The sequence below is a fragment of the Equus asinus genome, chromosome 4 (assembly GCF_041296235.1).
Source record: "Equus asinus isolate D_3611 breed Donkey chromosome 4, EquAss-T2T_v2, whole genome shotgun sequence".
NCBI lineage: Eukaryota > Metazoa > Chordata > Mammalia > Perissodactyla > Equidae > Equus > Equus asinus.
In genome coordinates, this window is record NC_091793.1 from 99,811,860 (window position 1) to 99,837,525 (window position 25,666).

Sequence of the window (25,666 nt, forward strand, 5' to 3'; positions counted from 1 at the left end):
AGGGATAAAAAAAAGAGATTTGGGTTTTAGGACAGTAACTGTTTATTTCCTACAGGCCATCTTGGAGTTGAGACAGGTTGGGACTCTTTTGTAGTGATTCAAATGAAGTACAGTGGCTTAAACCTCTGCAGTGGCAGAGGAGAGTGGAGGGAGGTGATCTGTTTCAGAAAGTTTTAGGAAAAATAATCTGTAGGTTGCGATGACCTTTTTGTACATGAGCATTAGGGAAGAAAGAAAGTGCAAAATGGCTCAGGGCCAGGGCTTGCTAGCCGTTTTCATATCATGGCACGTGTGGGAAACATTTGTCCAGCAGTTGGGGGATATGGACTGTCCCTTAGGGTACTGCCCCCAGACTGTCCAGCAGACCAGAAAGCTGAGGGATTTATATCTCGGCACACTCGAGATTCAAACGTGTTCTTTGCATACCACTCGGGAAGCTTGCAAAGGTCTCTAGTTTGGTTTTCTAGATGTATCCAGATTAAAAAAAATTTTTTTGTTGTGCTGATTGCTTTACATTTTCCCCCTATTTTATTGTTACTGTGTCTCCAAGGTGGTCATTATTCTCATATTGTAGGTATTTAAGGCTCTGACAGAATTTTGACCCCTGGGATTCCAAAGCCTGCTCTTTCGCACAGGTGGAGGTGCTGGTGTGAGTAACTACAGTGTGGCATTACAGGCACAGGTTGGTCGGGCGGGGTGGCGAGTTTGACTTTGAATATCTTGAACCTTGGATGTTCCACAATGCCTTGCGTGTGAAGAGCACCAGGGAGCTGGAACTGCAGAGCCTGAGCTCAGATCGCTGGCCTCAAGGGAGGAGGAGAGATTTCAAGACATGGCATGTGGCAGATGCTGTGAAGTTCAAGTATGATAAGGAATGAAAAGTGTCTGTTAGCTTTTGGAAATATGGTAATTGATGACAGAGCAGAATCGACAAACTTTTTCTGTCGGGCCAGATACAAGTATTTTAGGCTTTGAGGGCCACACGGTTTGTGTTGTACTCAGCGCCATTGTAGCGCAGATCAGCCATAGACGATACATAAATGAATGGTCATGGCTATGTTCCACTAACATTTTATTTGTAAAAACATGCAATGGGTCAGATTTGGCCCTTAGATCATAGTTTGCCAACCTGATTTTGCATTAGAGGAAAGGAAGGGGAGAATGGAAACTTAGTATTTATTCAGTACTTACTGTGTCTTAGACACTTCATAAACATTTGCAACCCTGAGGTGTAAATACTAACCCCACTTACAGTTGGTGGCGAGACCCAAGAGTTTAGATAACTTGCCTGAAGGTTATACAGCTGGTTAATGACTGGCTAGAATTTGACTTGAGTCTCCCTGATGCCAAAGCCCGGATAATTTCCACTTCAAGTCATGGCCGCCCAGAACAGCAGCCTTAGGTCAGATTGCTCTCAAAAGGTACAGATGGCACAGGAGCCATCAAGCTCTGCATTCCCACCGTTGTCCTTCACGTGACCTTCAGTGAAGCAGTGTTTTTCTGCATCACTCTTGTATTCGTTTGCTAGGGCTGCCATAACAAAGTACCACAGAGTGGGTGGCTTAACAGAAATTTATTTTCTCACACTTCTGGAGGCTGGAAGTTGAAGATCAAAGTGCCAGCAGCTTTGGTTTCCCCCGTGGCCTCTCTCCTTGGCTTACAGATGGCTGCCTTCTCATCTGTTCTCACAGGTCTTTCATCTGTGTCTGCACATCCCTGGGATCTCTCTGTGTGTCTAAATTTCCTCTTATAAAGACGTCACTCAGAGTGCATTAGGGCCCACCCCAATGGCCTCATCTTAACTTAATTACCTCTTTAAAGGCCGACTCTCCAAATACAGTCACGTTCTGAGGTCCTTGGATTAAGAACTTCAATATATAAAATCTGGGGGAATACCATTCAGCCCATACTAACCCTCCTTCTCTGGCAGATGTCAAGGGACTGTCAGGAACACAGCCTAAATTCCTTAATATGGAAGATAACGGCATTCTCTTGTATGTGAAAGTTGTCTCTTAGTTACCATTTGAGCCTTGGATCAACTTTTTTTAAAGTAAACTTTTTATTTTAGAATAGTTTTAGATTTATAGAAAAGTTGCAAAGGTAGTTCAGAGTTCCCCGTATACTACATACCCAGTTTGTCTCATTATAGTCATGAGCCGTGTAACAATGTTTCAGTCAACGACAGACTGCATATACAATGGTGGTCCCCTAAGATTAGTACCATATAGCCTAGCTGTTTAGTACGCTATAGCATCTAGGTTTGTGTAAGTACACTCTATGATGTTCGCACAATGATGAAATTGCCTATTGATGGATTTCTTAGAAGATAAACCCTTCATTAAGGGACATGTAACTATATTAACATTTAGTTACGTGTACATTTAGTTACATGACAATGATACATTGTCACAACTAATGAACTAATCCTGATACATTTTTATTAACTAAAGTTTATACTTCAATCATATTTCTTTAGTTTATACCCAATGTCCAGGGTCTTATTCAGGATACCACATGATATTTATTTGTCATGTCTTCTTGGGCTCCTCTTGGTTGTGACAGTTTCTCAGACTTTCCTTGGTTTTGATGACCTTGGCAGTTTTGAGGCATACTGTTCCAGTATTTAGTAGGATGCCCCTCTGTTGGGATTTGTCCGATGCTTCTCTCATAATCAGACTGGAGTTACGGGGTTTGGGTGAGGAAGACCACAGAAGTAAAGGGCTCTTCTTATCACATCGTGTTGATGCTGCATCTTAGCAACGTGACTTACCACAGTTTATGTTAACTTTGGCCAAGGTACTGGTGACCAGGTTTCTCCACAGTATAGTTACTCTTTATCCTTTCGTCCCTGTCCACACTGTACTCTGGATGGAAGTCTCTGCACAGCTCACCGTGAAAGATGGGGTGTTATGTTTCCCTCCTTGAGAGTGGAGTGTCTACATAAATTATTTGGAATTTTTCTGCATGGGAGACTCATCTCGTCTTCCCCATTTACTTATTTATATCAGCATAGATTCACAGGTAGATAACATTTCAGTGTTGCACGGTGAGGCAGCTAACTCAGGGGTGCTCAGCCCTTCTGCCCCACATTTTGCCTTGTTGGCTCTAAGTGAAGCTGATCAGCCTTTGCAGGGGCTAAATATCTTGGAATATTCTGTTAGGTCCAGCCTAAAATGGGCAGAGAGTTGCTGCCTTCTCAGTTTCATTCCTCCATATGGACTGTTAACCATGTGTATGTTACCTGAAACCTTAAAAACAAAACAAAACTTCATTTCCAGACTTCATGCTTCTGACTCCTAACGGGTGCGAGCCTTGTCTTGGTCGTGAAGATGCGCGCTCCTGGATTTAGTCTGAAATTAGCATTGAGCAGTGCCACCGTGTGGTAAATGCTGACGATCAGCGTGTTGTAGGAACAACTGCAGAATTCTCTTTCCTGACCTGTGTGCTGTCTAGTGGCTAAAGTTTTTTCAGAAAAAATATTTTAAGTTCTTAAAAGAGATGCTACCTTTTGACTTTGCCTTTATAAATGAACAGATTTACATAAAAAGTAAACATGTTAAAATTCCCAATAGTTCTTTTGGCATACAGTTAACTTTTAAAATGTATCTAAAGGTAAACTTTTTTTATGATTATTCAAAATTGTTTAATAGCTGAGGTATAAAAGTACAACAGGTTGAAAGCCAAATTTCTGGAGCTATTTTTCTTTGGCTGTAGGCAGATTGGGGACTTATTTTAATAGTTTCATTCTTCTTTGCTCAGACGTTTTAAGGTAATTAAGCCTGTGTGGAAAGCAGCCAGGCGTCTTCCTAATGCCCACCATGATGTGTGGGAATGGGGCGGGTTGGGATTAGCGGCTCTGCCTCCTGGGATGTTAACATCCGTAGGAAGAGTCTTCAGAATGGGAGAGGTGGGGGAGATGGTGGGACAATTTAATATGGCCTTGTGGTTGACCTAGGTGACTGTTAGCAACTGCTAAACTGGAGCTTTGTGTGACAGCCTGTTAGTTGGTTAAAAAAAAAAATCAAGAAAGAGCCGCTCTTTTTGTTGTAATAAATCAGTGTGTAATCAGGAATTCTAAATTTTATGTTAATCTTCATCAGCTTTTGAGAATGAGGTGAGGGAAAATTATAGTTGCTTTGATGGCTAAGAAAAATTCTCAAAGAACCCGGACTGTAACTCAGTTAATGTGGAAAGCCTTCCCTCTGTTGTCTCCTGAACCCAGGACACAGATAGAAAGTTAAATCTCATGAGGAGCTGTGCTCTGCCTGGGGCTTGTCATCTGGCTCCTTGTCAATGATGTCATGGGTTACCTATGTCATCTGTCAGTGCAATTTGTCCTGTTCAAACTCGAAAGAGATAACAGCTAAGCCCCCAAATGTCACTTTGCTGCTGCTCTCTTAGGTTCCTGATGTTTTCAAGAGGTATTTGAGATAATGGAAGTCACATGATTTCAAGTGTGAGCTCCTCTCCAAAGAGGTCAGAGAAGGGCGTTTGCCTTCAGCTCACAAGCCCAACCTCTGCCCTGCTCTTGGTTTCAGTCTCAGAGGAGCCTGTTGTGGAACTCTCTGGGATTGTTAGATGCCACTTGTGTGTGGCCTGACACACCAGCCCTCTGAACATGTGCAACAAGATTGCAAGCTGCTCCTGATCTCAGAGACCGTGTCTCAGAGCAGAGTGCCACCTCTCTACAGACGCCAGGAACACGGAAGAGTGGGTTCTCTGGGGGATGCTGACAAGTACACAGTGATGACATGGGAACTGCAGTGGCTCATGGAAGGTTCTAGAATTCAGCAGAGGGAGCAGAAATGAATGATGGCTAGCCTTGTTGGCTGGCTTGGGCTGTGGGAGTGGGATAGGCAGTAGACTGTAGTGGTCTTGGAGTTAAGGGAATGTGTTTTTCCTTTCTTCTTTCCTGCCTCTCTCTTTATATCCCTCCCTCCCTCCTTTCTCCCATCTCAAACTCCGTCTAGTGAGCATTTTGAAAGCGAGAGACTGACTTTATACAGTGGAGAGATGGTTGTTAAAATGAGCCTTTTTAATATCTGAGAGCAGCATTTTTTTTTTTTTTTGAGGAAGATTAGCCCTGAGCTAACATCTGCCACCAATCCTCCTCTTTTTGCTGAGGAAGACTGGCCCTGAGGTAACATCTGCTGCCACTCCTCTTTTTGCTGAGGAAGATTGGCCCTGAGCTAACATCCATGCCCATCTTCCTCTATTTTATATGTGGGATGCCTGCCACAGCATGGCTTGGTAAGTGGTATGTGGGTCCGCTTGTGGGATCACAAACCACCAAACCATGGGCTGCCAAAGTGGAGCATGCAGACTTAACCACTGTGCCACCGGGCCGGCCCCCTGAGAACTGAATTTTGTGTACTCATGATGATATGAATTTCAAATTACTGTTCAATGTATTATAGTTAATAATTTTAAACTTGGCTTTCCATAGCCTTTAAGTTCAATTTATAAATTTTGTTTATAATCTAATATAAAATTATATATTTAAAATGAATTTCACTTAAAGCTAAAAATTACATATTTCAAATAGGAATCACAAAGTTAATCAGTCAGATACTGATATGCCACATTTTAAAAACATTAAAAATTCTTTCCTGGACATATTCGCTGATTATGTCCAGTGATGGCAAACTTATCCCTAAATGTAACACAATTGTATCAGTGCTTTGGGTTTGACTTATTTCTTCAAACTCTTCGTTTAATTCTCAACCTTGCTGAGGTTGCAGGACAACCAATATAGTTGATCAGCTCAGGCAAGGTGAGGTTAGGGCCGACAATTCAGAATCACAGTATGTTACTGTATGGTCATGTCACTTAACGACCAGGGTATCTTCTGACAAGTGAGTCGTTTGTGATGTTCACACAACGATGAAATCACCTGAGTGCACTTAGACAAACCTGGATGGTTTAGCCTGCTACACACCTAGGCCGTATGGTACTGATCTTATGGGACCACCGTCATATATGTGGTCCATCACTGACCGAAACATCGTTATGCAGTGTGTGTGACTGTATTAGGATTAAGTTTGGCTTCAAGTAAAAAATAACCAAATACATAATAGCTTAAATAAGGTAAGAATTTATTTCTCGGGGCCGGCCCCGTGGCCGAGTGGTTAAGTTCGCGTGCTCTGCTGAGGCGGCCCAGGGTTCGGATCCTGGGCGCAGACATGGCACCACTCGTCAGGCCACGTTGAGGCGGCGTCCCATATGCCACAACTAGAAGGACCTGCAGCTAAGATATACAACTTTGTACCAGGGGGGATTTGGGGAGATAAAGCAGAAAAAAAAAAAAAAGATTGGCCACAGTTGTTAGCTCAGGTGCCAATCTTAAGAAAAAAAAAAAAGAATTTATTTCTCTTTCCTGTTAACAGTTTAGATATAGGTGATACAGGGCCTTAGTGACTTCAAGGTGTCATCAGGGAACCAGGTTCCTATCTTAGTGCTCATCATCTGTATTAGTTTCTTAGGGCTACTGTAACAAATTACCACAAACTTGATGGCTTCAAAAAGCAGAAATTTATTCTCTTCACAGTTCTGGAGGCTAGATGTCAGAAATCACAGTATCAGCAGAGCTGCCCTCCCTCCAGAGGCTCTGGGGAGCTTCTGCTCCTCGCCTCTTCCAGCTTCTGGTGGTTCCTTGGTTTGTGGCTGCCTCACTCCATTCTCTGTCTTCACGTGGCCTTCTCTGTGTGTGGAGGTCTAACCTCCCATGGCCTCTCTTTTATAAAGATTCTTGTGATGGCCTTTTAGACCTACCTGGATAATCCAGAGTGATTCCTTCGTCTCAAAATCCTTTGCTTAATCACATCCACGCAAACCACTTGTCCAAATAGAGAACATTTGCCCATCCCAGGGATTAGGTCATGGACATTTTTGGGAGCCATTATCAGCTTACCACAGCCTCCCACCACAAGGTCACCTTCTGGTCCACTGTGACTGTTAGAGCACCAACTAGCATGGCAGCATTTCCTGCCAGGAGGAGGAGAGAGAGAAGAGCAAAAAGGGGCTCTCATGGCTAGGTCGGCTCCCTTTAAACAGTCTTCTTTGGAATCCCACCCAACACTTGCTTTCCTCCCAAAGGCTGCATTTACCTAGCTACCAAGGAGGCTGGAAAATGCAGTCTTCTATTTATTTAATGCCCTAAGGTATAATTTTCAAAAAGGCAAAAATATGACATGCAAATAAAAAAGGGTCATATGTCAACAATTTTGTTTAGCTCGTTAATTAAGGAGGAAATGAGTAAGATGTTAAGATCAATTTAAATGAGAATTTGGATTACAGAGATTTATATTCTCTGCCAGACAAAATTCATTTGCGTTGCTATGGACAGGAATAATTTGCATTGCTATCAGTTTTTTGCAATTTGCAGAGCTGTAAAATAGTTCAGTTGATAGAAAGTCAATCAAGAGTGTACACCTATAGAATGAGATAGTTCTGGAGAGTCTGCTTTACATAAACAACCCCCAGAACCTCACTGAAGGGACCCCCCCCTATAGTTTCTCTTTTTCTCTTTCCAGGTATTGGGTACTTTTTAAAACAGACAGTTGAAAACAGGGGCTCTCTTACCAAGGTGGAAGAGGATGATAGATGTTGGGGCTGGCCTCTATCTGTTTCTGCCTCTCAGTGGATCAGAGATATTTGCCCAGGGTGCAGGCTTCCTACAGTTAGAGTCATAACTCCCCTACACAGATGGACACCCTAAGTCAGGTCCCTCCCCCCACTTTTTTTTTTTTAAAGATTGGCATCTGAGCTAACATCTGTTGCCAATCTTCTTCTTCTCCTTCTTTTTTTTTTTTTTTGAGGAAGATTAGCCCTGAGCTAAGTGCTGCCAATCCTGCTCTTTTTACTGAGGAAGACTAGCCCTGAGCTAACATCCATGCCCATCTTCTACTTTTATATGTGGGATGCCTACCACAGCATGGCTTGCCAGTGGTGCCATGTCCACACCATGGATCCGAACCGGGGAACCCTGGGCTGCCAAAGCTGAACCTGCACACTTAACCACTGTGCCACTGGGCTGGCCCCTTCTTTTTTCTCTTCTTCTTTTCCCCAAACCACTCCCCTACCCCAGTATATAGTTGTATATTCTAGTTATAGGTCCTTCTATTTGTGCTATGTGGGATGCCACCTCAGCATGGCCTGATGAGTGGTGCCATGTCTGCGCCCAGGATCCAAACCAGCAAAACCCTGGGCCGCCGAAGCGGAGTGCGTGAACTTGACTGCTCAGCCACGGGGCTGGCCCCTGGCCCCCTTTTTTTCATTAAAGCATTTTCTTCCACTTATTTTTTTTTATTTATATAGAAAAAATTCTCTTTTTGTTGTACAGATCTATGAGCTTTGACAAATGTGTAGAGTCTGTAACTACCACCACAATCCAGTACAGAACAGTTCCTTCACCCCCAAATATTCCCTCATCCTGCTCCTTTGTAAAGAGGAACTAGAGGCTTGGAGAACAGATCAGTGGTTGCCCGGGAGCCGGGGTTGCTAACCCTAGCCCCTTGGCAACTACTGATCCATTCCCTAAGCCTTTTCCAGAATGTCACATAAATGGAGTCATACAGTATATGTAGCCTTTTGAATCTGGCTTCTTTCACTAAGCATAATACATTTGAAATTCATCCATGTTGTAGTGGGTGTTAATATCTCTGTACTTTTTATTGCTGAATATTATTCTGCATGGATATGCCATAGTTTATTCATTCACCAGTGGAAGGGCATTTGAGTAGCTTCCAGTTTTTGGTGATCATGAATAAACTTGCTATAAATATGTACACACAGGTGTTTTTGGTAAATGCAATTTTCATTTCTCTTGGGTCAGTGCCTAGCTGTGGAGTTGCTTGGTCATATGCTAAGTGTGTTTAATTTTACATGAAAATGCCAACTGTTTTCCAAAGTGGTTGTACCATTTTGCTTTCCCACCAGCAACATAGGAGAGTTCCTGTTGATCTGCATCCTCACCAGCAGTTTTTAATCAATTTTTTTTGTTTTTTAAATTTTAGCCGTTCTACTAGGTGTGTCATGGTCACTCATTATCTGAACTGGGCCCTCTTAATAGTCTCAGTGCCACTTTGTCAGATTGTAACTAACATCTGTGGTGAATCTTTTAACCTAATCTGATGAAACTGATAAATCCTCTTAACCAGAGCAACAGTTCTTATATCTCACCTTTTCTTGCCCTTGATCTTGGCACCCTGAGCACAGGTAGAAGGATTAGCTTTACGTGGATGTGACAGGATGAGTACCATTGCCAGTGAGTGTGAGGATGGAGCTGAGGAAAGTTTCAGCTGTTCCTTCTGGTGGCCATTCTCTGTGATGTAGGAGCTGAGGGTTCCTCTACAGGGTGAGGATGGGGTGTGCACGTGTGTGAGGCAGAGGTTTGTGTGAGGAGGATGGAGAAGTCTTGACCTGGCCACTGTGGAGAACGGGGAGAGAGCTGATGAGAGAGAGACGTGGGGCTGCTCTTCTCCTACCTACTCAGTGATGGTTGGGGAGGGGCCCTGCAGCACCTGCCAACAGGTGGGAGCCTCTGGATGGACAAGGACCCACACTTTTCCTTCTCGCCCCTTCCCTTCCCCCCAAATCTCCAGCCCTCGACAGAAAAGAATGAATGGGTTTAGAACAGGATTCCACAGTAGCCACTATACTGGATGAATATTTGAAAAATATCTCCAAATCAGGAAGTTCCTTAGAAGTTATTAGTTTATAGCAAATAAGCATAATTCATTTAAAAAGCAGGAAGTTTTTATTGTCAAAATTAATATTTGTGCACCTACTGAGTACACAGAACTGTAAGGAACCCAACAAGAGGCAAGGTTCTCTTCCTCGAGCTGCTCTTATTCTGTGTAGGAATGAAAAGAGTAGAACATTGTTTCTCCCAGTTCTGTGCCCTCCCTCCAGGAGCAATGCCACTCGCACCTCATCCTCAGGCCCAGCCAGGTCCTGCCTCTTGCCTTCACTGCTGCTTTCCTCCCCAAGTCACGTAACACCAGCTGGCCGTGGGTGGCTGTCTCTGTCCTGTCTTCATACTTGATTGTAAGTTGCTTCAGGGCCTGGGCGAGGTCTTCTGTAGCTACACCAGACAGGCTAACCCAGTGGTTTTCAAACTCAAGCGTGCCTCAGAATCCCTCAGTGGTCTGGACTGAGGCTGAGAATTGGCATTTCTAACAAGATCCCAGGTGATGCTGTTGCTGCTGGTCTAGGGACCAGACTTTGAGCATGACTCATCTGAACCCACAGAGAAAGAACGTCCTCAAGGACCTTGCCACCCTCTTTGTGGAGTCATTTCACTTCATCATGCAGCATAGAGCTCGTTGCCCACTAGTGTGAATAACAGTGTACATTCCCCTTGATGGCTCCTTCCCTGGTTCCTTAGAGAAACTCTGAAATTACCATTCCAGGAAAGACTCAGATCCTTCTTCCAAGGACATCTTAAAACCCAAGTTTGCGGTTATTCATTTATTTGTGATGGTTTGGTTAATGATTCTTACCAGCATAACGAAACCAACTTCAGGTATTAGGTTCTTTTCGGTTAATTATAATTGCTACCAGTAGTTAGAGGAGGTGAGGGCTGGAGATTTCTTCCCTATAAACTCACTCAGGTGTGAAGGAAAACAAGGCTCAGACTGAGTTCTGCCCATACATAGATTTATTAGCAAGTTGGTACAACACAGCCAGATAACTAGATTTATATGCTTAGTAAAGTTCCAGCTCTGTCCTTTTAGGGGGTTGGTGCCGTGACAGCACCTTGCTCTCATTATGTACCTGTAACAAGTATGACAGTATTTCATGGACAACATATTAGTTTTCTGTTGTTGCCCTAAGAAATGACTACAAATGTATCAGCTTAAAACAAATTTATAATCTCACAGTTCTCTAGGTGAGAAGCCCAGGCACGGGATGGCACAGCTGGTTCTTTGCTCTGGGTTTCACAAGGCTGAGCTGAAGATGTCAGCAGGGCTATGTTCCTTTATGGAGGGAGGCTCAGGGTATGAAGCAGTCCCAGGCTCGGCCAGGTTGGCAGAATTCACTGCTACAGGATTGAGGTCTCCGTTTCCTTGCTGGCTGTCAGCTGGGGATTCTTCACATCTTCTAGGGGCTGGCCGCATTCCTTTGCTCATGGCCCCCTTCACCCATCTTCAAAGCTAGCAATGTGTCAAGTCCAGAAGGGTCGAATCCTTCTCATGCTTTGAGTCTCTCTGACCACCTCCCCTCTTCTGCCTCATTTTGTCTCTTCCTGACTCTTCAGTCTTCCTCTTCTGCTTTTAAGGGTTTGTGTGATTACATTGTACCTACCCAATAATCCAGGATAATCTCCCTATTTTAAGGTCAGCCAATTAGTAATTAAGAATTATCTTAATCCCATCTGCAGAGTCCCTTTACAGCAGTACCCAGATTGTGTTTGATTCGATAACCAGGGGACAGGAGTCTTGGAGTAACATCTTTAGAGTTCTGCCTATGGCAGATAGAGTTCGGTTTTCCTGCTGTTCTGCATCAGGGGCCTAATAATTCCCTGGAATCAGCAGCTGGACCTGGGGCCGTGTAGTATCAAGCCTAGGGCACCTTTCTAAGGACCTGATGGATTTTTTTTTTTGAGTTTGTAATAGTTTACATCATGTGAAATTTCAGTTGTACATTATTTCTTGTCCGTCACCACATAGGTGCTCCCCTTCACCCGCTGTGCCCACTCCCCTCTTTCCTTTCCCTGCTGGATTTTTATAGCTGGGTCGTACAAGGCCCGGAGTGCTTCTGTGATATTTCTAATCAATCCTCTTACCTCAAATGTCATGAATTTCACCACTGAAAGTAAGTATCCAACAACCATGATACTAGTGAACAAAGTCAGTAATTTAGCCAGTGTGAAAGTCTATTTCTAACCTCAGGGGTGTTGGTTGGTGATAAGGGAGGCTGGCTGACCGACTTGCGGTGGCCTCTTTTGAGTGTGGCCTTTTGATTAAAAGCTGGTTAACTACTGGAGTTGGTATTCCAGAATGAAATAATTGATTGCCTTTGGGTGGTAGATTAAAGCCAATTGACACACATTTCTATCACACTGTTTATGTTGAAATGTTTTGAAATAAAATTCAGACGATGTGACAGAGACTCTTGCCCCCTCCACTGAGATGCCCAGCAGAATGTGGTCATGTCTTGTTCTCACCCTGTGTGCCTGGTACATGGTGGACGTGCGATAGATATTTTCTGAGTAAACTAATAAGGTGAGTTAATGCATTTCTACGTCTTAATAGATAAAAACAATTACATGCACTATAGGAACAGTATGATAGATCAAACTGCATTGGAAGAAAGCGGAAACATTACTCATGTTACTTTGTTGAACTGGGCATTTATTGTACTCATAGTGCTATAAACATGCACACTACAAATTGAGACTTGAAAATGTTTGTCAACGTTTGTTTTAATGATGCCTATTGAGAGGAGCATGGCTCCATTTTGATGTACTGTCTTCCTACCAGAGTTAAGTACCTTGATGGTAATGTACATTTGCATCTGCACTGTGCCTTGTGTGTTGCATGAATGAATAAAGGCTATCCACCTTTCTCGATGCTCTCAAAAAATGAGGTATTTGAAATAAGAAAAAAGAGGCTTATTGAAAGTAATGTCCAGTAACTTTCATATTTCATTCACCATCAGCAGGTGACCCATTTTTTCTCTCTCACCTTCTGTTTTTTCTTCCCTTGAATTGCCGCCTAAATTTCCCCAGACCTCACCAGACTTTGGGTATGGGTGAGGTCACATTGGTAGCAGTAACTCAGATTGCACCGACTTGCTACCCTCCTCTCCTTACACAAGGCACCAGGCCCTTGTAAAAATGTTTCTGGAAGTTTCTGGAAATCCCCCCAGGGGATATGTCACATGTGCTCGTTCATGACCAGGGAAGCTCCTGCTTCTGGGGCAGCTGGTGCCCTTCTCTCTTGGAGCGTTGCCCCGCTTCCCAGTTCCCAGGCCTGTGGGTCAGAGCAGCCTAGTGCTGCCTTTTGCCGTTCCCTGGAGTAGAGCGATCTCAAGCAGCATTTTAGGTTTTTATTGACAGCTTCTCCTTTTCTTCTCATAGGAGAAATTCACATCATGGACAAAACACTGTGCTTGAACTTGCGCTCCCCTTCGCTTGAGGCGTTCTGACTGCGTTGATCCGTCATCTGGCGGCTCCTTGCCTCAGAGTGAATCCTCCCAGGAGGCTCTCACCCCTCACAGACTGGGTCGTGGGCAGTCCCACCGACTCACCCGCCCCACCTCAACTCAGCAAGCTGGGAGTCGGCCCAGGGTCCTGCCACAGACTGCTTCCTTATGGCCAAGGCTTCCCCTTTCTCAGTCCTAAGTTCCGTGTCTCCTCCTGTCTTCTCTCCCTCCAAGACTTTTTTGGGGTACAGGGGAGAGAAGGGTCAGACTTTGGAAGTCTAGGTATCATGCTCTTTAAAACTCCAAGACTGTGATCTGATCATTTACCATTTGGAAATGGCTATTTGATGACATTTGCTTTAGTGATAAAGGTCCCTCCTCCACCCCCGCCCCAATCCTCTTACTCATCTCCTTTTGGTTTTTCTCATCTTGTTGTAAGCATTTCCCAATGTGAAATGCAAACCTAGACCAGATAAAATTGGCAGGAACCTTTACTGTGAAAGTTCAAGATGCTAAAAAAAACCTCTAAAATGATTGATAACACAAAGTGTCAGGTTTCATAGTCTCCAGATGTTGTGAAAAATGTAAGATCTGCTTTAAATGCAATAAGTCACCTCAGGTATTCTGCATCGCAAATATTGCTTTCATATATATATGTAATTATTTTTAACTGAAACACTCAGAAATGAAAAGTAACCCCTGCCCTTCTCTCTTTCACTGCCTGGAGATAAAGCCCAGTTTGGTTTATTTCTGCCATCCCTTTTTAAAAAATATTCCTTATATGGCAGTTTCTAAGCAGCAAGATAGTCAGCTGTGTGATTAAAATGTCAAAAAGAGTAGGAAAACTGGCCGCTGGGAAAAGTCTGTTTGGAGATTTACATAAAGGCAGACGACTGACTGGGGAGTGCTGAGTCCCCAGCTGTAGACCGCTTGCCGCTCCCCTCCCAGCCCTTCACAGGCCCTTTTGTACCATGCAAGGAGCTGGCGGGAGCTCTTCTGCAAGCTGCATTCGGGGTACCTGCAAGTTTATGGCTGTTGAACCTCTTTGGGGCCTATTTTGTGTTTCTCTTTCTCTTAGGAGCCCTCTGTCTTTAACTTGGAGAGCCCCCTTCCCCTGCATCTCATAGTACAGGGTGGGGGTTGGGGGAATTGGGGTGAGGCCACAGATCCAGAGTTGCAATGAAATGGGTTTAGTTTATGACCAAGAACAATCCCCGTTTACCTTAAACCTTGTAAACTGGGTAAGTCGGTACTCCAACCATAGGGCCGTAGATCCTGCTTCGACCTGACAGGAGTAGGGTGGTCCTCCTTCGAGGCCCTGCCCATGGTGGTCTCTGCTCTGCGTACCTGATACCCTGGTTACCAATGTAAGGCCCGTGGTCCCAGCCTCACCTCCTAAGAACATCATAGTTTGCATTTTAACAAGGACCCCCCCCCCCCAACCCTCACAGGGGATCCCTGTGTCCGGTAAAGCTTCAAAAGTGCTTCTTTATACCAATGCCGAGGGTGGGTCAGCTCCCCAGCAATGATGGGCAGCTGTGACAGGCAAACACATTGGCTTCTAGGTGAGCCAATTTTCAAGCTAATACCTGACAGTCTTGCCTTGTTTTTAAGAGCCTCTTGCCTTACAACATAGCTAGTAGCAAGAACACTATGCTTTCTGGGTAACTATTATGTGGTACTACATTCTGGTTAATTTGGGGGGATTAACCTGACAGCACTTGGTTTACATAAAGGGGGGAAATTATTTTACTTTAAGGTATTCTGTGGTTGGGAATGTTGAACATTTCGTTTTAAACAAAAAGCTGTGTGTAGAAAGGCGCTGGGCAAGTTTCCCCTGAGGAAGGGGATCTGGAGGAGATGGATGTTTCAGTTTTCATCTCTGGTGATGAGGAATGTGGCCACTTCATTCGGAGGCAGTTTTTCATTTCAGTGGCGTGGAAATCAGTGTCATCCTGGTTTCGTCGATGGCAGTTTAAGTGTAAGATCAGCGCCTGTGATTACAGTGGCTTGGAACTGGCCTCCGCTTGTCCTCGTTCGGCAGGCAGTCTGCTCAGCTGACCACTTCATGGACCCTGAAGGTCTCTTGTCCTAGTAACCGCTCGTGTAGTGGAAGCAATAGCTCTTCTTTTTCTGGAGAGGGTTCCTCCTCTTTTCTCTCATTCCTCAGAGTTCTTTTTTTAACCCGTTTTGGTCATTGTTGAGGGTAGGGTCTTTCCTTGACTGTCTGATGATCCTAGTTTGTGTGTGAGTATGAGGTGCTCAAAAGCTGGTTGAAAGGGCTGGGTGTGTGTGGAGGGCAGCCTTGATGCCAGCGTGATTGGCCAGGGATCCACCATTTCTTCAGGGGCACGTACCCAACTGTGATTATTTATAGGTCTTTTCTCTCGGTGAGTATCCCCAGAGAGGAGTGCTCTCATCTCTTCCTGCCGTGGAGGGCGAGCTTGCTGTCCGCCTTCTCAGAGCTGCGTGGGGAGATTCATCTGGGGCCCACCCATCCGCATGTAGAATTTTTCTTAATCCCAATTTTTTAGTATAGCACTCAAGAGTTTAGCTCTTGAATCTCTGTGGTCTTGGACTTGAGCCTTTCCAGAGAAAAACCCCACCTCCAGGATAAGGGAAGGAATGCTCCCTGACTTGGGAAGGGGTTCTGGGCGTCTAATTCTCCCTGACATGAATTTCAACTCTTTGTCCTGTGTTCGGCCCCACCTGTGTCCCTGCCTTCAGAGGGATCTGGCGTCTCTGAGGCTGGGTGGCGGGTGCTGAGTCCTCCCCTCCCCCTCCTCCAGCACTAACCTTTTCTGGTCTGTTCAATCCACGGCTCCCTTGGCAGTCTGCTTCCCACTTTCCGAAGTTTGGTGGCTTGCCTGTGGTCGTCTCCTTTCCCCACTGGTCTCTCTCAAATCCCTTTACTGCAACTTTAATGGTGTTTTGAAACAGAGTGAAGTCAAATGAGTGTTCATCTGCTGTGTTTAATGGAAAGTGCGCACACACTCTCTAATGAGTGATTGAGAAGGGGAAAGAATAAAACTTCTATAGTTATACATTTATCTTGTTTTATAGCATTTGAGGTTCAGCTGTTTGTGAAAAGCAATTTAAATAAGGATCGTGTTGGACAGCAGTTGTTTATATTCACTTCATAATATTTCAACTCCCAGTAAAAATGAGGGGAGATCAGAGACAAGAGAGCATGAATAAAAGATTTGTTGACTATACAGCCAAAGCCCATGGACTGTTGCGTGGTAGAAGGTTCCACCGCCCTGGCCTTTTCTAGAATTGCACGTTTAATCTAGGTTTCCTAGTTTTGTAAGTGCTGGGTGGTGGTTCAGTGCATGAGCTTCAAACCTGCACAGAGCGCAAAACTATTTGAATTCCTGCTTTGCCGTATGCACGCCCTTAGCAAATTGTTTAACTGATTTGACCCTCAGTTTCCTGACCTAAAAATGGAGGGAATTGTGCTTTATTCCAAAAGTTATTAGAATTGAATGAATTAGTGTATGTAAGTCCTTAGCCTTGGGTGACTCCTGAAAACACGTTTTATTTACTTTGTTATATGCTAGGTCTCCTTTCCTAGCTAGCATCACTGCTCACTGTGCCAGGCACTGTGCTCAGCCTGGGAACCAGAGCCACCTGGTCTCTGCTTGCATGGATTTTTCCCTTGGAGCAGGGGCTCACTTATTCATCTATTAGCTCTGCGATGTATTGAGGCCCGACTTGGGGTGGGAGGGCGACCGTATTTGAACTTAGGTCTGCCCAACTCCAGAGGTCTTGCTCCTAACAGCCTCACTCCTCATTGTTGAGTATTTCATATAGTGAGTGGTCAGCCTCTAAACAGAACACAGTACAGACAAACGGAGGGGCATGGCTGCTTTCTGAAGGTTCTGGATGATGTTGGGGTTTGGTGTTCTAACCATTCACAAAAACCATTGCACATCCATGTGAAATAGCCCACATTTTAAGAGGGGGTGCTTAGTATTAGAGAATATTGTTGGAGGAGGTGAGGGGTGGGTAGATTGGAGCTTGGAAGTAGGTGTCTTAGTTTTGCTGTTACTATGTCCTAAAGAGTTAAGGTGAGCAGAAACTTACAGGTGTCTCTTGAGCAGTGGCGTGGTTGCTGGTTGGGGCAATTCAAGTCATCAGACAATAAAAATAAAGGGCTTTACCTCCCCTAAGTCCTTTAAATGAAAGAGAGCAGATGATGGAGGGAAATGCCTATGATCTGTTTTGTAGGGAGTAGGTTGGGAACCAAAAGTGTAGAAAGGTTCTCGTATTTCTCCTGGTTGCATTTCTACCTGCCTTATTGGGGCCCTTCTTCCTAGTTTCTGGCTCCTACACAACAAATATTTTCATTTCCCCTCTACCCACTGTCTCCCCCCCCCCCCCCACTCATATTTCTAATGTGGATACGTGAATGTTTTAGATAAAATATGAATGATACTTTGTATATTGTTGCAGAGCCTACATTTTCCACTTATATTCTCCCTTCCCCTCCCATGACCATTCTATTTTAACCTTTAAAAAATTCCCTTTCTGACACCATTAAATAAGTTATGAAGACAGCCATATGATTAAATAGTACGTTAGCCATTTAAAAACCATGGTTTCTAAAGTTTGAAATAGTGTCCCTATTTGTCAAGTACCATAAGCTTCTTTGATAATGTAGCCTATTTTAAGATGTAGTACATTATAGCTGGCTGGGAATTGGCTTATTTTTATAGGAGCGTAGATGCTTTTGCAGAAAACCTTTAGATGGCAGCATCTCTCACCATAAACCATACTCTGAATTGAAGTTCTCAGATGCGTAAGGTGTCTGACACAGGAGGATGCTCAGAATCTGCCTGACTCTTGCTTTCAGTGTGCAGTGACTGAGCTGAGGCCCCCAGAGGGTCAAGGTCATGGTTCAGGGCAGAGAAGGAGGGAGACCTGTGGACCCCTATCTGGCACCCTTCTCACCAACCTCTCTCTTACTGATGGGAAGTGGTTCCTGTCTCTCTGGCCTTGTTAAAAGCATACTTTAAGTATAAGGCAACCAAGGGAAATGAGAGTCAGGTGGATGATTCTGGACCAAAATGTAATATGATGTTTGAAAGGAGCAGATGGAATGGAATAGGCAGTATATTTCTTTTAAAGCAGCTTTATTTAGATGTAATTCACATACTGTACAATCTACCCAAAGTATAGAGTACAGCCGTTTTTAGTATACTCACAAGATTGTGCAACCATCACCACAACCTAATTTTAGAACATTTTTAATCACCCCTAAAAGAAGTCCCATATGCCTTAGCTGTCACTCCACAAGCCTGCGTATCCCTGAGCCCCTGGTAACCGTTCATACTTTCTGTAAGTTTTCCTATTCTGAACATTTCATATGAATGGAATCATATAATGTATAGTCTTTTGGGGACTGATTTCTTTCACTTAGCATAGTGTTTTCATGTTTCGTCAATGTTGTAGCATGAATCAGCACTTTCTTCCTTTTTATTGCCCAATAATATCCCATTGTTTGGATATATCACATCTTGTTGTCATCAGTTGATGGACACTTGGCTATGATGAATAATGCTACTGTGAACGTTTGTGCACAAATTTTTGTGTGAATATATATTCACATAGAAGTGGAATTGCTGGGCTATATGCTAACTTGACGTTTAGCCTTTTGAGGAACTGCCAAACTGTTTTTCAAAAGTGGCTGTACCTGTACATTGCCACCAGCAATATGTGAGGGTTCCATTCAATTTTAAGAATTCCTGATTTTCTGATGATAAGTTGAGGTTGCGGGGGAAGTGAGAGAGAGAACTCTGGGTCTCTCTCGTGTCCCCCGAATCGCATGCCAGGTTGGCTGCTGCGCCTTTTTGAAGGCAGCTATGTCAGCTGCCAAGAAAGCAATCATCTTCTCTGCCCCACACAATTGCTGTGCGTCACCAGTCTGATAAAATGCCTGCATTCTCTGGCCGCTCAGAGCATGTTGATAGTACAGCCTGGCTGTTTGTAATCCTTGCCTCCTGACTTTGGAGATACCAAGCAACCCAGTCGTCTTTGTCCCAGTTAGAGAAAAATTCCAAATAAAAAAAGCCGTCCAGGTTCGAACATGTCAAAATCACTTACTTGACATACACCAAAGACAGCTGTAGAGACTTAACAGCAAAGGAGCAGCTTTTGTTTTTGTCAGAGTTGACATTCTTGAAACCGAGCTTACCCCTTTCTCCTTTGGCAGCCCAGACTGGACATTCCCGTCTGTACTGAAAATGACTGTGTGTGTGTTCAAGGGAGGGGAAGGGGCCGGCTCTTCCTTTAGGCATATTTGGGTCCTAGTGAGGACACACACTGTACATTCTGAAGCTTTGTTTGCATCTGGAAAAAATTAGCTACACTCAGATCTTTCCCACTGCAGGTCCCGTCAGGAAGCCCAAGTATGTGGAAAGCCCCAGAGTGCCTGGAGATGCAGTTATAATTCCGTTCAGAGATGTGTCCCAGCCAACAGAGCCCAATGAGAATGGTAAGAATATGTTTTCAATGATTTTACCCCCTGAAGGTTTTATGTAATGACACTCCATTTCTGAGTGAAACTTGAGTGCCTCTTGCAGGAATGCTTTGCTAAACTGAATGTATTTGGGAGGGTTTCTTTCTTCCCTCGGGCAGTTGCAGAGATCTGTTCAGCTCATGTAAATTCTTGGAATTATATACACAGTGTATGACTAGTTGAGTGGGTGCATATGCATTGTTTAAGCGTTGAGTCTTATTTCCTCTCAATTTTGACCTCCCCGGCATGGGGGGATATGAAAAGCCAGCCAGTAGACTGCTTCCAAGACTTTGTTTTGTTTTTAGTACTCCATCGTTTTAGAATATTCTAAAGGCTTTGGCTGAAAAGTTGAAACTTTAGCTGGACAAAGCTTATAATACCTAGTTTTCTTAAAAGCATTTGGTAGCTCTTTAAAGCTTATTTTTTTTAACATCTAAAATTTTTCTTCAGGGAATGTGGAAATAGGGCCACAAAAAAATGGATTGAAACCTTTTCATGAAATTTTATATTTTGCTTTTTTCTTCTGTATCTGGAAATATGTATAATAGACATTATGAACTTAAGCATTTAATAGATATATTAATAGTTCTTTGTTTTTTAAAGTCACTTCAAGAATTTATCTGTTTGTTCCTTTCCGGGGAGTCCCCAACTCAGGTCTGTGGTCTTTAGTTTGTGTGTTTTGAACTTACGTCCTATTTTCCTACAGAAATGTGGTTAGGGGTCCTGGGCTATGTTGGGAAGCCTCTTTTACCCTCAGTGTGGGCATAAGTTTGTGTATAATGCTGAAAGAGAACTTGGGGAAACTCATCCATCCATATTTCCACTTTGGAATCCCTGGTGTCGTTCTCTCCCTGATGACGGGTGGCGAGGGGTACAGCTCCTCTATGTGCTACCCACCGTGTGAGCATTTTGTTTCTGCAGATGCATGGTAGGGAGTAGGGACGAAGTAGGACATGGTAGGAGAATGGAATGAGGTGAAAGTGGTGAAAATAAAGGTGAAAATGAGCTGAGAGGAGGGATTGGCAGGAGATGATAATCAGGAAGAGGAGTTTGGGTGGGTGGAAGATGAGATGGGGCCAGGAGCTGGGCATTTGGGGCAGGGAAGAGGTGCTGTTGCCTGCGTCTTGACTTGAGAAATTCTACTCTTTTTTCTTCTGTCCAGACACCTCGTTGTTTGGTTTAGGTGGGAGGTTCACACTAGAGCTTGTGCTGAGAAGGGGCAGGGCACCGGCTGTGTGCTGGTGAAGAGGGGAGAGTGCACGGTGGCGTCTGGTTAGGGCAGCCATCCTGCATAAGTGAGGACCCTCTCTGTTGTGAATTCACGTGTTCAGGATGTCCGCCTGTCAATCTCTTCTCTCATTTCTATTCTGGGTGTCGAAAGGAAAATAAAAATCTGTTCCTCTGAAGTAAATATCAATAATCAAATTTACGGAGCTGTCTTCCCATTTCAGAATAAGCCTGCCACCCCTTTCCCTCCTCCCCATCCCCCAAAGCCTTTGTAGTCCTGGTTGGTTATGCCGCTGGCATTTTGGCTGGCCTGGACTCCATTATGTAACCTTTTCCTCCCTGGCAGGGAGTATTGTTGAGGTCCTGTCTAGAGTTTAAGATTACCCTTGGGGTAAAAATGGGGGAGAAATTTAGGATTTTTATTGGGCAAAGAAAAGAGGTTATAAAATAGTTCCCATTGTCAACTTCTCTCTACCTTGTCTAAGGCAGAATTGGCTGTCTTTCCTGGGGGCAGGGGGCGTTCTTCTCTTTGGCTGCCAGCTGAGCTAAATTCAAGTATTGTGATTGATAATCACTAGGCTAGCAGTTTGCATGCACGCTCACTCCTGAGACCTGTGCTCTCAGATCCAGCATCATCAGTCTCCATGGGGACTGAAATTATGACATACCTGGGGCTACAAATACTACCAAAAGTTTCTAGGAATTTTGCCTAGAATTAAGAAACAGGGTACGTTTCCCCCACTGTAGGTGTCTGGGAAAGGAGTGTGGTTCATGTCTGTGGGCATTTGGTCTTGCAGGGGTACCATGACGTGGGTGGAAGCCCCAGCAGAGTTATCTGTGGGTGATGAGGAGGTGAGATGGTTACCTAACAAAATTCAACTTGACAATTAGTAAAGTATTGTAATCCCTATGGAATCCTTTACATTTCAATGGGGTTAATTAAGTTTGCCATATTAAAGTGTAAATTTTTTGTCCAGGTCATTGAACCTAAAGGAGAGGCTGCAGGGAACTAAAACTAATTGAGTTTGAGTATTAACCCAAACATGTACATTTGCATGATGGACAAACTGTCATTTCTAGGGTTTAATATCAGCATCGTCATTTAAGTTTTAATTTAAAATTTGGTCGTATACTTTCCATATTTCCTTTGGGCATTTTTTTTTTTAAGTCTCGAAGACACTTTTCTGGGTGCTGTTAATAGTAGCATTTCAGTATTTGCCAGACTAACAAACTATTGAAAACAGCTCCTCATGAAATGCTTTTGAAATTTCACATAAACACGTGAAATATCAAGTTATTCCTAAATGTTTAAAATACCCTTCCAGACTAAGCCGCCTTGCTTTATGGTCATGTAGTTCCATAAATTCTTGATTCTTGGCTCTCTGTTTGAAATTGAAATCAAAATAAAACAAAACCAGTGAGCACTTTGAATTTGTTCGTTAATTTATAAGTAATAGTGTTTATGTGTAAATTGCATCTTTTAGCCATCTGGGAAGTGGGTTATATGATATGGGCAGGTGAACATTTTTATTGTAAGCAAAGAACCTGGTCTATTAAAGTTTGCATTTACCTGGAGACATCTTTAGGGAAAGACATTCTACTTTATTCAGTATTTTAAAAAATTTTTGAAAAACAGCATTTTCTATTCTGACAAAAAAGAGGGATTTAATGAGGTCCTCAAACAAAATGCAATCCTCTTTTTCCTGTCAAATGGACCTAATAAGCTGCACATCCTACAGAATAAGTTCTTCACAAATAAGTTCCTATTGCTGAACAGACATTATTTGGGGGAAAAAATGTCATTTATCCACAAAACAATATCTCTGCCTTAAGGGAAAATACAAAACCAGAGAAATTAGGTAGGATTATTAAAGTATAACAGGATTCACAGCTATGTTTCTTTGAATTAGGAGCAACCATAATCCATTTAGATTTACTCCAATCTGTCGTTAGCTACTTGAGCAAGCTTTGATGGGGAGGAATGAAGAAGTGTTAGTCTTATGAGTCATTACTCGGTGAAGATCTGTCTCAAAATATGATGGAACTTTTTTTCTGGCAGCCTGGTTAGCAAGTAAAACTAACACATATGAAACAGCAGAATAATGAAACGCAAAACTATCTTATTGGGAGGAATGGGTCTTGATAGGTCTTGATGGCTTATGTTTTTGATTGCTATTTCTGACATTCAAAAAGATATAGAGAATGAAAAAGGTATGAAGAATAATGGCACCTGTCTGCCCACTACTCAGTTTAAGAGTAAGACATAACTGTATTTCCTGCTGATCATGTTCCTCTTCTTTCCCAAGGGTAACCTTGCTCCTGCTATTTAATTTTCAGCTTCTTAGAAGGGTGATGTGCTATTTGACCAATGATTGAATAAGGTTTTAATTAGATGAAAGTACAGAATGAGGACATTCCTCATATGTGTGCAGTGGAAGAGAGACTAGAGGTAGGGTATCCATTCATTCTGCATTTCCATAAATAAACAGTAATTAAATACCTATGCCGTGAAAACTACTATGTTGGATGCTATTTGAGATGGGTTATCAAGCATAGGTCCTTCATGGAGTCTTAGAGTTTGGTGGGAGATTAAAGACCTGTATACAGTGACTATATCCAAGTGGGGAAGTAGTGTTGACTAATCCAAGCTGTGTGACGAATTGGGTACAGATGAAGGTGCTGAGCCTGGAAAGACTTAATCAGAGCTGTGCCTTGAGATTTACATGGCAGCAGAGTACAGGATGGAGTGGGGCAGGAAGGAGGCTAAGATCAGGGAGAATGGTTAGAAAATGATTTTAGTAGTTAAGTGAGAGATTAAGATCTCAAATTACAACAGGAGGACCAGGAAAGAAGAGGTGATGAATGAGAAGATTCTTGAGGAATTGCAAGGACCTGGGAGCCTAAGGGACAAAGATATTGACTTCAGGGCTTTGAGATGACTATTAGAAGGACACTGGAAGAAACGAAACCGTCGGTTTTGGTTTGAGTTCAGTTTCAGGCATGTTGAATTTGAGGTGCTGGTGGAACACCAGCAGAAGTGTCCATTGAACAGTTGGAAAATCAAATTTTTGGGCTCAAGAAAGAGCTTAAGATGTAAACTGGGCAGCCATTTGCTTAAAAGGAATATCATGAGACCAGGTGCACTAGAGTAGAGAAAAGGTCATTGAGAGAAGGGTACTGAAAGACTCAGGGATGTTGTTCATGAGCTGTGAAAAAGGTGGAAGAAACACCAGCAAAAGGGTAGGAGAAGAATCTACAGGCCCCCACAGAATCCTGGAACTATGGATTCTCCCTCTGTGTCTCTGTTCTGATATGACAGTTGCCACTTTCTTCCTTGGAGGACAGAGTATTTGCAAGATCAAAAATCTACAGGAGGGGCTGGCCCCGTGGCCGAGTAGTTAAGTTTACGGGCTCTGCTTCAGCGGCCCAGGTTTTCGCTGGTTTGGATCCTGGGTGCGAACATGGCCATGCTGAGGTGGCATCCCATAGACCACAACTAGAAGAACCCACAACTAAAAATATGCAACTATGTGCCAGGGGGCTTTGGGGGAGAAAAAGGAAAAATAAAATCTTTTTAAAAAAATAGACTTTCTTAAAAAGGAAAAAATGTACAGGAAAACCAAAAGAGGAGATGGGCTGTTAAAAAAAAAAAAATTGTGCCTAACAGGGCTGTTTCAGGAGACTTGTGAAGGGGAATGAGTTTCAGTTGTAGGTAGGTGATAAGGAAATGGAATTAGTGAGGATAGATCACCCCTAGGAGCTGAGCAGGTAAGGGAGGATGAGAGATCAGTTAAAAGGCTGAGGGGTGTGTGTACCTGTGGTTTTTTATTTATTTTTAAGAAAAGGGAGAATTTAGTACAATTGAAGATTTAAAGCAGAGGTTCTCAAAGTGTGCACTGTGGAATTCTAGGTGTCCCCAGGACCCTCGCAGGGGTGTGAGATCACAGCTCTTCAAAATAATACTAAAAAGGTATTCCCATTTCTTTCGCACTGATGGTGTAAAAGCAGTTGTTGGTAAGACTTGTGATACCTTGGTGCACACCAGAGTAGGGCACCTGCTCCACTAGGGCAGCATGTGGTATTTTTCATTACCACGCACCTGCGTCAGAAATGATTCACTGAAGAATGTCCTTGACGAAACACTAAAAATAATGAATGTTATTAAATCTCGACCCTAGAATACCCATCTTTTTAATATTCTGTGATGAAATGGGAAGTCTGCATAAAACACTTGTGCTGCATGCTGGAGTATGATGGTTGTCTCGAGGAAAAGCACTTGTGTGATTGTTTGAATTGCAAGCTGAACTGAGCCATTTTTTTAATGGAACATCATTTTTACTTAAAAATGACTGACAAGCCATGGTTATTTGAAATTGGGCATTTGACACACATTTTCTCGAAAAGGAACAAAATGAGCATGTCATTTCAATTTTTTTTTTTTTAAACCTGACAGGATTAGTTGCCAATGATAAAATTTGACCTTTCAAGTGAAAATTAGATTTTTGGAAATTTGCGTCTGTCACATCGAGCTTGACAGCTTCCCAGGCCTTTTCAATTGAGATCTGTGGTGATATTAATGAATATGGTGTTTTGGTATTGTGTAATAAAGTGTATCAACATTTGCAAGATCTGCAAAACCGGTGTTTTCCAAATGACCCAATACATGATGTTACAAAATTTTGCCTGGGTAAAAATCCATTTGAAGCATAAAACAGACCATTGAATTTTGCTGTAACACGACACAAGAAGTTCATTGATGCGGATTCAGAG

General features: G+C 43.2%; 1 protein-coding gene across 32 annotated transcripts in view; it reads left to right on the top strand.

Annotated features, from left to right (window-relative positions):
• The window catches only part of TANC1 (tetratricopeptide repeat, ankyrin repeat and coiled-coil containing 1), a 229,055-nt gene that overhangs the window by 116,214 nt on the left and 87,175 nt on the right, over positions 1-25,666 (top strand). For 25 of the 32 annotated variants that reach the window (XM_014859495.3, XM_070507818.1, XM_070507824.1 and 22 more), the window contains one exon: positions 19,541-19,645. The exons of 4 other annotated variants lie outside the window; for them this stretch is intronic. In XM_014859495.3, the coding sequence (XP_014714981.3) occupies positions 19,541-19,645 (105 nt within the window). Of the gene's footprint in view, positions 1-621; positions 650-19,272; positions 19,403-19,540; positions 19,646-25,666 lie in introns of those variants that run through there. 3 more of the 32 variants (XM_070507833.1, XM_070507830.1, XM_070507831.1) reach the window with 3 other exon arrangements.